The sequence below is a fragment of the Sinohyriopsis cumingii genome, chromosome 15, assembly GCF_028554795.1.
Source record: "Sinohyriopsis cumingii isolate HCF-2022 chromosome 15, ASM2855479v2, whole genome shotgun sequence".
NCBI classification, from domain to species: domain Eukaryota; kingdom Metazoa; phylum Mollusca; class Bivalvia; order Unionida; family Unionidae; genus Sinohyriopsis; species Sinohyriopsis cumingii.
The window spans coordinates 14,571,605-14,586,358 of NC_142975.1; the positions used below are offsets into that span (position 1 = coordinate 14,571,605).

Below are 14,754 nucleotides of genomic sequence, written 5' to 3' on the forward strand. Positions count from 1 at the left end.
TTAGAGAAGGTAATTCAATTAGTTACAGAACTAATCTACCTTGGGGCCTTCTATCTGTGATGTACAACATATACAGTATATACAACATGATATGAAGTATCTGACACTAAATAATTAAGTGGTTTTAAAAATCAAAGTATCAAGCCTGGAACATATGCACAGGCATCTGTGAACACATAAACATATATACAATATAAAATATTAATCTGCATTGAAAAATTCAGCCGTGAAAATAATGCAAAATTACAGAAAAGCATCCATTTGAGACAATTTGATTATGAGAAGAAAAGCTAGGAGCCTGCCTTATGTCACTTGTACTGTAGACTGGATTTTTTATTGCACAAACTATGATGCTGTTGTGGTCTCTCGAATTAGTCCTTGTTCCATAAGCAGCCGTGACAAAACGTTATCATGATATAATTACTCTTATTTTACACTGAATTCCAACACACCAAGAATATTTTGATAATATACACAATAATGCCTCACGAGATTGAAAGTAGATTCTACTTTTAAGCCAAGAAAAGTCCGCAAAGATATGACTATCTTTGATAGACATGGATATCTGGCAACAATTCCCACCAGTGATCTACACGTTGTCCCTCCTTAAATTCTGAAGTTAATCAGTTTGGAGTTGTATAACTTCGAAATCATCCGGATTCCTGGTTCAATTCCTTGTCCTATTTAGCACGTTAGTCGCTACTGTAAAGCTCTTTATGGCACAAAAAGCAAAATGCTTGTCCTGGCGTTCAGTTTTCATACAGACTGACCAATTATGTTCCCATCAAATTTGCGTTCAGGGTATTCTCATTGCCGCACATTTTTCAAATGGTTATTCAATCTCTCGTCCCGCTCGAAAATTCGAATCCCCATGTTCAGCAAACATGCTCTTTCCCATCAGTTTCTGTTACGCGACAATTCATTGGGCAATTACAAACTTTTCACCAATCAGAAAGCTTTATACAACGATCCTCTGTTAAACAATAAAGGGAACAAATACTTATTTGAAAGCTCGTTGTGGAATGGGACCGGATAGAGCATTATTTAAAAAAAAGTTACGGAGACGATATTAAAAAATGGGTCCATATCGAGGAAATTCAGGTCAGGAGAAAAGCGAAATTATGTTTAAAACGGAAAACAAGATGAAAACTTGTTTGAGGGCAGTTAAATTCAATTGAAGTTAAATTAAAATACAATAACAACAACAAATTTGAAAAAGAAATTTAACAAGGAAAGCTCTGGAAAGAAGTTATAAATTGTGCCCGAAATAAACAATAAAATTACAGCTATCAGAAACAGGAAATATAAATGCTGCTGAAAATCATTCAAATTGTGCAAGAAACAATAAATGTTATTATATCTTATTGATATTTTTATTGAACTGTCAGTGATATTACAATCACAAAATATCACTATATTTTCAGTCATTTAGCTTTACAGACACACAAAAGCCAAGTCCTAATTATGCCTTCTTTAACTGATGTAAATGACTAAGTTCTTCATTCTGCCTAGATGTTGGTTAGAAAATAAACTAAGTATAGATTCCTCCTTTCATATAATAGATGCCAGTGACTAAGTTCCTAATTCCACCTAGATGGTGGATGGAAAATCAACCAAGTCCAAAATTATGCCTAAAGATGTATTTATAGCAAGAATTTGACAAAAGTCCATCTTAAAGTTAGACGGACTCTAGATGGATTCATCTTTGACTTCTCAAATTTTCCATGTTCGCATTTGTATTAACCAGACTTTTAACATTTTAGGCAGATTCCGCCTGGAGTCTGCTTATGTTCCAGGTGGAATCCGCCTAATTATTTTGTACGGGAATCTTGACAGCCAATGTTTTGTTGGCAGAAGGGGTGGTCTCTCAAAACAGGTTTGACTGTATTAAGATGATACTCTTTCAGAGGTTTTGTTTACAAGACTAATAGTTATGACTTTTTTAACTTTAAAATTGCAGATCTTTTGTGGACATTTCCTAAAGATCAACCTCATGGTTGTTAGTTATTTCATTCTTTCAGGTGTGATGTACACTGTATCAAGTTTTATTGTTTTATTGCCAGTATTTACCTGTATTTATATAGCCATTATAGGCATTTCTTAATTAATCTTTTTAACTTTAACACAGACTGTGGGATGTACACTGCAGCAAATGGTAAAAGTTGCTTTTTGTGTCAACCGGGATATTATAAAATCAGCGACTGTGATGAGAATGGCAAACCAGCAGGTTGTATGCCATGTCCGAATGGAAAATTCCAGACGACATGTAACCAAGCAGCAACATGTGCACCGTGTGCTTCACATTGTAGTCGGTTTAACTCTGACATAAAAGAGAATTGCACTGCAACCTCTGACCTCATTTGTGAATGCGAATCTGGATATTTCTTAATTGATCAGGGTGACGGGAATGGAATATGTAAAAGACATAGACAGTGCCTCCCAGGGCAGGGAGTGAGCAGACCAGGTAGGGAATCAATATCAAATCATTCATATGAATAGTTGTCAAATTTTATTGTAAGAGGATGTTTCTAAGAACAGTTTTTTTTCTAGCATCATTCCTCTCTATCATGGCTGTTTTACTCTCACCCAATTCATTAAGCGTATTAATTATTTTGTAATACAAGTTTCAAGATTGGATATGAATTTATATAGATTTTCTGGTAGTACACGTGTGAATTTAATTATTCTTAAGCTTGATATATTTTCTCTGTATTACAATTCTTAATAGAACTCTTTATGCAAACAACAGTTTCCTGCTTTGTTCTTTTATCTTGTTCAGTTCATACGGATCTACAATTCAAATATGGCTGCTGCAAAACCTTTGAGAAATTTATATTTAGCACTTCTTTTTATAAAGTTTTGCCATCCAATCCATTATGTCTTCTGTAACTGTGAGGAAAGATACTTCATACTTTGGAAAAGCTACTAAATGAATTTGAAAGGGACCGTCCTAGAATTCTTTCTAACTGATAGAAATGTTGCCACCTCTCCATTGAAAATTGTAATTATCTCTTACTATTAATAGACAAAAAATGTAAATTAATTCTTCTAGAATAACTGAGCATGTATTCTCTTAATTTGACTAAGTTTCTGGGTACCATTGGAATACTTCCACTTTGGTTATTTAAAAGGTACTTTTGGGTGTATGCCTCAAGTATACTGTTTGGTTTGGTATATTTGAGGTACCTGTTTCAGAGGTACATTTAAATTATACCTTCAAAGTTAAAAATAATCAATGTGGGTTGTACAGAAGACATACCCTGTACATCATGCATACATTCCCCAAGGTATGATTGAAGAGTATCAAAAGCCAGTCAGTTCTCTCTCTCTCTCTCTCTCTCTCACACACACACACACACACACACACACACAGAGTAAAGCTCTTCTTTGTGACTGGTCTTGTTTGGTAAAACACAATGTTTTCTGAAAGTTGATTCTCATTTCTCAACACTGCAAGATCACAAAAAAGACCTTTACTGTATAAGGGCCATAGGGGTCATAGAGCGCGATCACAGGCCCTGGGGTAAGAAACACCTGGGCTTCTCCTAGTTCTTGTTAAAAAAAAATCTTTTATAAAATTAAAAAGTGTTGTTGTGCCCAAGCCCCGGGGATATATGCCTGGTTGCCCTCCCCCCTTGTCGGCCCTGAGGGCCATTTTCTGCCCACTCTCCAATTGTCTTTATATGAAGTATACTGCAAGCATGAGATGGTTAACATTTCTTTTTATATGTCAGTTTTGTGTCCACATTCCAATTGCCATGGTAATCAAGCATCAAGAAATTATCAAAAACAGTTCATATTTTCCATTTACTTATCTAAATACTGTTTTACCCATAACTATTCACTCAGCTTAAAATTAGATAAATAATATGTGGACCAAGATCAAGAAAATTTTGAATGGTAGAAGTCCTCAATAAATGTTTATCATCCCCACCCCCTTTTTCCCATCTCCCTGGACAACTTGGATGGCATTTGAATGTATGTATGCTTTGGAACACATACAAATGAGATGAAAGGTTTTTATCTTCATACAAACATTCCAGTAAATTAAATTTAATTATGAATACATGGTTTACTGTCCATTGATTTCAATAAGAGCTTGTCTTAAAACTTTCTTGATGTTTAATATCCATTGTGAAGGTTTTCTGGTTGTCCTTGAACATTTCTTGGTGTTTACTATCCATTGTGAAGGTTTTCTGGTTGTCTTTGAACATTTATTGGTGTTTTGGTGATTGTCAATGGAAAGCGCAGTAAAATAACTAAAACATAGTTTTGAAAAATCCATGATTGTCCTTGGGCAAACAGCTTTTAAAAATCTTGTTGTCCAGCAGGTTTGTTGGTTCCCCAGTAAATTGCTACAGTTGCCCAGAAGATGGCTTTAATGAAAATTATTCAACAACTTAGTCATTCATGTGTGTGTGTGTGTGTGTGTGTGTGTGTGTGTGTGTTTCCTAGCATACGGATCCCTAAAGCTGCCCCAGCTTTCATTTCTAAATGACCATATACCTTATTATTTCTAAATGATCATGTATCTTTTTATTTCTAAATGACCATGTATCTTCTTATTTCTAAATGACCATGTATCTTCTTATTTCTAAATGACCATGTATCTTATTTCTAAATGACTATGTATCTTCTTATTTCTAAATGACTATGTATCTTCTTATTTCTAAATGACCATGTATCTTCTTATTTCTAAATGACTATGTATCTTCTTATTTCTAAATGACCATGTATCTTCTTCATCTAATTATCATCAGTATATCTCACAGTTTTTTTTCTCAGTTTAAAATGTATTCATTAAATATTTTGTATTTTCCATTTTGTACATCAGGCCTAATAATAGGGTGAGAACTAAAAACGTTTTCTTGCCTGGTATTTTGTTTTATGTTGTGTATGGTTTTCTTGTCTGGTATTTTGTTTTATGTTGTGTATGGTTTTCTTGCCTTAGCCTAATTTGTATTTGAATCACAGCACCATAGCCTGCATGAAAATGCTTGCATGCTAGTCTTGTTCCGCGTCTTGTAAAATCAATGATCCATGTATTCCCCCTTTGTAAGTCTGTTTAGCACTTTAATACAAAAATAGTCTTCTTGCACATTTTTGGAGAAAATAAAATCAACATATAGAATCTTTAAAGTCTGCAAATCTCTCTCAGATATGTGAGTTAAGTCACAGTATTTTATAATTGTAACTGTTGTTCCTAATTTAATACATCAGACTTTTTGACACCTTGTGAAAACTATAAAGCAAAAATTATAATGCCTTCTTTCAACTCAGGTTTTCATAACACATAAAAAAATACAAAATGTAGTGAATTCCACCTAGGGATTCAGGAGGACATATGATAATAAACATGCAAATGGATAATAATAATAATAATAATATTAATAATAATAATAATTCTTCATTTATTTTGGGTAGATCAGTTTGAATGTAAATGTATCTAGTCTTCCCTGAAGGCACTCAGCTTCTTTCTGAGTCTACATGCATGTATGTTAATAACAAAAATGTCTAGGAAAAGTAAAGTCATAACATTTAGCAAGGAACAGTCAAGTGGTATGACTTTCACATTACTCTGAACACAATGAGTCATATATTAAAACAAAATGCAGTTTAGCATGCACAGTGACAAAGCAATTGGATTAGAAACAGGAATTTACCAAAAATATAATGACATTAAGAAATCAATTAAAATCAAGCTTCAATTGATTCAGATATTTTTCTTTAAATGTTTTAACAAAATTAGTTGCTGATCTAATTGACAAAGAATTCCACATCTTTATTCCATAATATTGAAGACAGCATATAAATAGTTCAATTTTGGGTTTTGGAAATTTCAAGTGGCCGTGTAAGGTCCATTATAAAACATATAGTCCATGATTTGTATAAAATAGTTCTAAAATATTCAGGCATATAACAGTTAATACATTCATAAACAAGTACTGCCTTTGGAAATTTTATTCCACCATTTATTTGTAGCAATTTCAATTTATGCAAAAGAATACTAACTTGTGTGTCAAAGTAAGAATCCAGAATCAGGCAAGCTACTTGTTTTTATAGTTTGTTTATTTTTCCCCATATTTTCAAAACAATAGTCAGTAACTGGCACAATTTAGATATTGTGGTAAATTATTCTAGTTGGTATTTCTTAATTTTACTTGGTAAAGCTAATTTGTGGGTTAGAGATCTTTAGATATAGTCAGTATGTCTTTCTTATATTAAATCACTTTCAGCTGTCACCAAGAAAGGTTTCTCTTCCATTTTTTAAACGATTTGACCATTTTTTTGCCAGATTTACAAGTTTCTTAGAAGTGTAATGCTATTTTATCTTGGGATATCACCGTATATATTTTGCTATTGTTTCATTTATAACCATTTTATTTTGCTTTGACCTTAATGTTAAAAAAGCATTATCTGCAAATAAGTTTGTGTTTGTGTGCTTTGTCCATAGAGGAAGGTAATTTGTGAAAATAAGAAATAGCAATGGGCCTAAAACACACCCTTGCAGAACAGAATTGATTTCCATTGAACTCTATTAAACATTTCGATTAGCAGTTTTTTGCATCCTGTTAAATAGATAGGATGAGATTCATTTCAAGGCCATTTAACTTGGGCAAGATAATGGAGCCTGAAGACTATAGATATTGTACATAATAGAGTAGGTTCCCCTTGTTGATTTCCTGTAGTCAGCAATCTGTGAGTTTTGATAAAGATGTTTGACATGAACGTCCCTTGTGAAAATCTTATTTTTCTTTGTGAAAGAATGAGACTGTTTTAAAATAAACTTACACTTGCTTAATAATCAATTTCCCAAGGATTTGTGATAATGTAGGGTGAATAGAAATGGGTCTGTAGTTTCCTGTGTCCTTCTAAGAGTCTTTATTATGTGTTGGGGTTACTTTTGCTTTTTTTCAATTTATCTGGGAAGTCAGCTGACTGGATACTTTGATTAACGAGGTAATCTATGGATTGAGATATCAGAGGTTCTGTACATATTAGGGCTAGTGGGCCTATTTTAGAAAGCCCAGGGGTGGGTGGATATTTTAATATTTAGCATCATAAGGGTACAGTAATATTTTATATCATATTCACTAAAATACATTAATTATTGAAATTCAAAAGAAGGATCAGTTTTGAACCTTAGCATTTACATCATTGGGATTTTTTTGTGCAGTCAATGCTTTCATTGTTCCCCTTATTCAATTTTTTCTTGTGTTTGTAAAGTAATGATTGATTAATTTCTTCTGTTTAATGTACAATTGTAGTTGAGTCTCCACTCTAGTCTAATTGGATACAATTTTGGGGGGAAGGACTAAATTCTTTTTCATATTGCATAACATGCTTGTATTAGTGCCTTCCCAGTAGCTTTATTATAATAGTTTTCTTAAGTTTGATGTTTAAAGCTGGTTGCTATTTTTGCAATTATTTAATTTCATTTTATAAATCATATTTGTTACCTGAACCAGTGCTTTAAGTATTTAATGTATGACAGGATCATAAAACCATGCATGCATATAAAATATAGATTCACTTAATTTTAATGCTTGTTTACCATCAAAGCAATATTATGGCAATTTTTTGCACATATTTTACTGTTTCACCACATGTACGGCCCCTTTTAAAGTCACATTCGATTGAATGTATGATACAAAAATGCTAATTCATTTTGCACTGACAAATATAATTGGTGGGTTTATCATCATAAGTGTTCATATATATACATTTCTTGTTAGACTTTCACTCTGATAAAACTGAACCTATTTGAATTTTTTGGCTTAGTTCTACTGGTTAGTGACAGAAAGAGCTTATGCAGTGGCCTGTCATCTGTATTCTGTTGTCCATTCATTTGCATCCATCTTGTTATAAACTTCACCTAAAATACTTAAAGGATTGCCATGAAACTTTAAATTCACATTCATCCAACTGTCTAGATTGACCTAAACAAAAATGATGTCCCTCAGAATCCGATTTTGCTGCCCCATTCTCAAAATCTTTTTATCACGATTCTGCCAGACTGGCTTGGTGCAAATGGGGTTTTCACTAAAAGGCTTCATATGATGTCTTTGTTGGTCATAAATAAAAGTTATGTCAATTGGACCCAATATAGCCATCATGGATACCATCACAAAGACCTTGTTGTCACTACTACTTTGGCATGCATAGTACATGACCATGACCTGGTTTTGCACTAAAGCACCTGCTGCAATACTTAATTAGTTCTGAATGAAAATTGTTCAGTCTAACCGCCAACTTATCTGCACTCTTGCAAAGGAGTTTCAAAGCCAACTGACCTTGTTTCAAATTCATGGCTGACATTTTTGTACTTTATTCATCTTATGAGTACAAATATTTTTGACAAATTGGATACTTTCTTCAAGGTCAAAAGTAATGATTTACTGGCTTATGGGCATCCTAACATGAACAAGTACAAATGGATTTTTGTTGTTGTTAAAAACTATTTTGTGGAGATATCTAATACCTTGAATGATATCATTGATGTCATGCTCTGTTGACTTATTAAAAACTACCCACATGACTTTATCAGATCTGATGGAAAGCATGTTAGCATTAAAACCTTTCAAGTTTATACAAATATTGCAGATCCACCAGCATACATGGCTACCATTACTAAAATTAGGTAAAAACAGCCATAAACACCAGCATACATGGCTGCCATTACTAAAATTAGGTAAAAACAACCATAAACACCAGGATACATGGCTGCCATTACTAAAATTAGGTAAAAAGAGCCATAAACACCAGCATACATGGCTGCCATTACTAAAATTAGGTGAAAACAGCCATAAACACCAGCATACATGGCTGCCATTACTAAAATTAGGTAAAAACAGCCATAAACACCGGCATACATGGCTGCCATTACTAAAATTAGGTAAAAAGAGCCATAAACACCGGCATACATGGCTGCCATTACTAAAATTAGGTGAAAACAGCCATAAACACCAGCATGCATGGCTGCCATTACTAAAATTAGGTAAAAACAGCCATAAACACCAGCATGCATGGCTGCCATTACTAAAATTAGGTAAAAACAGCCATAAACACCAGCATGCATGGCTGCCATTACTAAAATTAGGTAAAAACAGCCATAAACACCAGCATACATGGCTGCCATTACCAAAATTAGGTAAAAACAACCATAAACACTTCACAAAAATCACTCAACAGATTTAACCAGATTTCAAATAAATCATCTAGGTGTAAAGGCATTTTAGACAGTATCAGAAGCTGAGACCACTATATTCATTTTTTGTTTGTTAATCTGTATTACTTTATTCTACTGTTAAAAATAATTAATACATTTGTTCCTAGGTTAATACCAAACTTTTGTGAAAAAAGTGTGTGTGTGTGTGTGTGATTTGGTATTTTAATGTAGCTTTAAAAAAATTCAGTCATATCGCTATGATGTCTGCAGTGTGGCAATTTATAGTGATGTCTAGCACTGAGGCTTAATGCTGCAGACAAGTAGCATGATGTCCCACCCAGTCACATTATCCTGACACCAGGCCGACTATTCCTAACACTAACCTCTTAATGCTGAGCGCCAGGTGAGGCCACATCTGAGGCAGATGCTCTAATCATGAAGCCACCAGAGCGGTCCTGTGAAAAAAGACAAAACATTGCACAAATCATTGGAAACAAGACACATTAGGTGCACAGTGTAAAATAAAATCAGGTTTGCAGATTATTGGAACATGCAAGAGTTATTGGAAAATGACGCAGGTACACAGGTTCCAATATTGTTTTAAATTTATACCAATGATAAGTATACTATGTATGAAATATGGTCATTACTAGAAAGAGAGAACATTTGAATGACTAACTATAATTCCACAACAGCTTTCAAGAGAATTTGACAAAATGTTGGTAAGAAGACCCTTAAAACGTATATAAATGATGTCATATAGCTATTACCATTACTTCAACCCTCTATGACTTCTTTTCAAAACTACTACCAGAATTAGACCACGTCTAACAGAAAGCTTTAGAGCACTAAGGGGCCTTTCATTTTGTACAAAAGAGGCAGATCCAGATGCTGGTACTAAAAATGGAAAAGCCCTTAAATAATTTCTCAAAACGTGTTCAACAGAATTTACCAAATTTTAAAGAAAAGTCTCCTTTCAAATTTACACAAAATAATGCAAGTCATCAAAATTAGGTTGTCATTACTAAAAATAGTAACCAATTCAAATGAATGATTTTGTCAGAAAACACTAAACAGAGTGTTACTAATCATGTCGTTAAGCATGATTAAGGTCTTTCAAGTTTTTACAAATGATACTATTATGCTAGCATTACTAAACTTAGAAAATATTTCAACTATTTTTGTCAAAAACTGCTCAACTGAATCTAACTGCAAAAAGCATCTTGGCCATTCCAACAAAAGAAAACTTAAAATGCCCAAAGTCCGCAACAGAATTTGAAGACATTATCTTTGTTCAAATATATCAATTTTAATATCTTCTTACTACAAATAGAAATACCATTCTTCTCAAAAACTATTGAAGAGAATTTGATTAGATTTTGAAGAAAGCAGCTCAGTTTGAAGATCTTCCATGTTTGTAAAAATGATGGCCATCTGTCATCACATGTGGCTGAAGATAATAGAAAAATTCAGACAACCTTTTTCATAGCCATCTGGAGCCCCGGGTGGCCAAGTGGTCTAAAGTGCTCACCAATACCCATCACTGCCATCTCACCTCTGTCTGCATGGGTTCAAGCCTCAGGTTCAGCCAATTCAAAGGTACATGAGAAAGTTTGCCAGTAGCTTCCCATGGGTCAGTTAAAGTTCTTACTGGGGATTTTCTGGGTTATTCTTCCAGCAGATATACTGGCCTCCATATATAGACTGTCTTGTGCTGAAAATGGCATTAAACTCCATAGCAACAACCCTCAAAAATGATAACCTACCAACATATTTTGAAAATAATTTGATATAAAGCACCATACTAACCCAGATTCATTGGAAAACTGCTGTTGCATTGCCAATTAGGACAATGTCAACTAGGTGAGCAATTTAGGGCCTGCTTGGGTCCCTTGTTTTAATTTGGTATTGAATGTTTATACTGTGCATGATAAATCTTGTTTCCGTTTGATATTGAATATATAGACTGTGTACTATAAATCTTGTTTTAATTTGGTATTGAATGCATATACTATGCATGATAAATCTTGTGTGTGCAACCAATATTTCCCTTAGCTAAGTTATCCTGAAATATAGCAGTCATGACAAACATCTTTTGCAGATACTCATATCATTCTGCCATTATATATATATATTGTATGCACAGTTAATAATGCAAATTACTTTGCAGACAGCATATCCATCATTCCATATATGCATATATATGTATTCATAAGTCATTACATTTTTTCATTAAATTTATTTAGAGTTATGTCCCTTTTGGAGATTTTAGTACATATTACATTATGCAGCATGTCTTGTATCTTTTACAGGAATGTTGAGAAGCTTAAAAACAATATTTACTGTCTATGAATATGCACCAGTTGTGTTCCTTCGACTGAGACAGTTATTGGAAGTCAGATATGACATTATGCAAAATTTGACAACACGATACTTGTGGGATCACTATTTAGTTTGATTTTGCACAAATATTATTTCTGAACATCTTTTTTACACCTTAACTTCTAATTTCATATCTGCTTTACTGAATGAATCCTTATCTGATCATACAGCATTTGGCCTTGATCTTACAGTACAATTTTTGGTGTCTGAAATTTAGGTACAGCGATGGCTGATGTACAGTGTGAGCCATGTGTCAATGGAAGTACTTACTCGAACATCTCCAGTAGCACACAGCAGTGTCAGAAATGCAGTACATGCGTAACCACTGTTACATCACCATGTACACCTTATAAAGACACAAACTGCTCATCAGGTAAGCTTAAGATTCTTATCATATAAAAGCACATGCTGGTGTAATGGACATTTCTTATTTTGAACAATAAGCTCCACCCACTTAGAGTTATTGTTGCTATAGCTCACAAGCTATCACGAATATGGTGGATCCAGTAGCACCAACAGCAGATTCATTAGAAACGATTTTCGACAATATTTCTGAAAAATTCTTACCTGATTGCAAGATTTTTTCAAATCGTGCATTAAAGAAAGCTTTAATTACTGTGCAAAAAAATATAGTCATGAAATTAGTATTTTCGATGGTAAAAATCAGGTCAAAGTTAGTTTACAATATATCGCTGGTGATCAATGTGGAAGAATGAACATTCTGACAAACTGGAAGATAACATTTTGCTAGAAAAGGACAAAATAACAAAATCTTTCTGTTCTTGCAAAGCTATGTATACTTAATAAGCAGATTTTTTAGTATGGTTTCAGTACTTTAAAAAAAAAAATTAAAAATACAGCTTTTGTTATGTACCTGTTGTCATATAAGAATTAAACAAGTATTTCTATATCTACAATTAATAATTTCATTATGTTTATGAAAACAAATATTAAAGTTAAATAAATAAATAAACACTTTATAACAAGTTGCCTGAGTGATTGAAGGAAATGTTTTACGTTGTTTATGTCACAGTAACATGTTTCCGCAGTTGGATGGATGAAACATTTATAAGGGTATCATTCAGAAACCAGTAAATTTGAATTATATGAGATCCATGTAAAACGATCATTTATCATATTCTCTTAGAAAAGAAGAAAATAATAATGGCACATCGAAATAAACAACAACACGCACATTCACTAAATATGTTTGAAAGTGCTTTGAACTTTGTTCGCAAATTAGTGTGACTTGTTTTATTTTATTATTTTGATGTTTTAACAATTTTGGGGGTGTTTTAAAATCAGTAATTTGTAAGAGATTAGTTCTACTTCAAGTCAAAAGGACAAAACTATATATTGATGGCAGGATATAGCTGATTTATAGTCCCAAGTTTAATTAAGACAAAATGAATATTTTATTTCACCTCTTCATAAGTTTAAAATATTTTTGAAAACATTCCATAATAAAAACTGTATTGAAAATAACTATATTTTGAAATATTTGATATCAAAATCCAACTTTATAATTATATATATGAATAGGATTAGGGATAATCCAGAATTTAAAGTTTAGGGTGGTATTTTGTCAACTTCGCACCAGTTACAACTCAATGCTCAAGTTTGAAAATTTGAATAAAATCATTGATATTCTGAATTTAATTTTTAAAAGAAAAACAAACTAAAATTATAAAGTATAAAAAGAAACAAGACGTATACACAACATTTCTCTTTCAAATGTAATATTATGGCTCCAATAAGATATACAATTTGAACATTAGCATACAATTAGCATAAGATTGTACTCAACATTTTCACAAGCACAACAAATAATATCATTGTTTAAAATCAGTTTTGTGTTACTTATGTATGAAATATGATTATAAATAATGCATCACTACCAATACAGACAATTTTCCGTGTTGGTTTTTGGTCTGAAAATTTTTTTTGTGGTAAAATTCCCTCTTGAATCTTTTCATAATAATGACAGTCTGCATTTCATGTGCTCCAAGCACCATGGCAGATAATTTTTCTGATAAATTTTCAGTGATTTTCTGTGTAAACTTTAAAATTCCTCTGCAATGTAATACGTGTAATCATTCATGGTCTCATGTTTGTGAGCAAATATGGTGGATAGCAACGCATGACTACACAGTGAAATCAATACCTACTTTTGATTGGTCAGTGTTCCCAGTTTAATTGGCATGTCAGAACTGTCCATTCTAGTAAATATGACATGAGGCTACTGTGACCTTGCTGTATTTAAAGTGACCTTGGCTCAGTTTTCAGGGATAAAGTGAAGCATCAATCATAACTCAACTGAGTTTTGTAAGAAAACCGTGAACATTGAAATTGACCTTAGTCTTATTGATATAAAGCCTCATACCAAATTTATTGCAGTAGGTTCTGCTATTATTTCATTATGCCAAAACATTTTTACGAGAACATTAGCATAAAGTCCTACATCGGCTATTATTTCATTATGCCAAAACATTTTTAGGAGAACATGAGCATAAAGTCCTAAATCGGCTATTATTTTATTATGCCAAAACATTTTTAGGAGTACATTAGCATAAAGTCCTAAATCAGCTATTATTTCATTATGCCAAAACATTTTTTAGGAGAACAGTAGCATAAAGTCCTAAATCAGCTATTATTTCATTATGCCAAAACATTTTTAGGAGTACATTAGCATAAAGTCCTAAATCAGCTATTATTTCATTATGCCAAAACATTTTTAGGAGAACATTAGCATAAAGTCCTAAATCAGCTATTATTTCATTACGACAGAAATGTCCCATATCTGCTATTATTTCATAATTCCAGAAATGTATACAGCAGATCCCTAGATCAGATTTTGTATTAATTCAGGGTGCTGATTATACATCATAGGTACTATAACTTTATTTGATTTAATGGGTGATTTTTTGTGATTCTGCAAAGCTGCAATTTCATCAGTGCTAAACTTGTTAGATTGGCAAATGGGTCCTATAGTATCCACAAAAAATCCTTACTCATTTGGGCTTTAAGTTCGTATTTTGTAGTTGAGAAATCTACAAAATTCCATGCGTCAAATAGAAAAAAAACTTTCTGGATCTTTGTATATACAGTAATTCTCAAGTACATCAAACCATTCTTCTTTCTGGTACTCAACAAGTAGTCCCACGGTAGTTGTTGGATTGCCATGAAATTTGGTAAATATTATG

General features: G+C 32.9%; 1 protein-coding gene across 2 annotated transcripts in view; it reads left to right on the forward strand.

Annotated features, from left to right (window-relative positions):
* The window catches only part of LOC149781291 (tumor necrosis factor receptor superfamily member 11B-like), a 57,347-nt gene that overhangs the window by 19,767 nt on the left and 22,826 nt on the right, over window positions 1-14,754 (forward strand). For both annotated transcript variants that reach the window (XM_089935378.1, XM_089935377.1), the window contains 2 exons: window positions 2,129-2,464; window positions 11,769-11,924. In XM_089935378.1, the coding sequence (XP_089791504.1) occupies window positions 2,129-2,464; window positions 11,769-11,924 (492 nt within the window). The remainder of the gene's footprint in view (window positions 1-2,128; window positions 2,465-11,768; window positions 11,925-14,754) is intronic.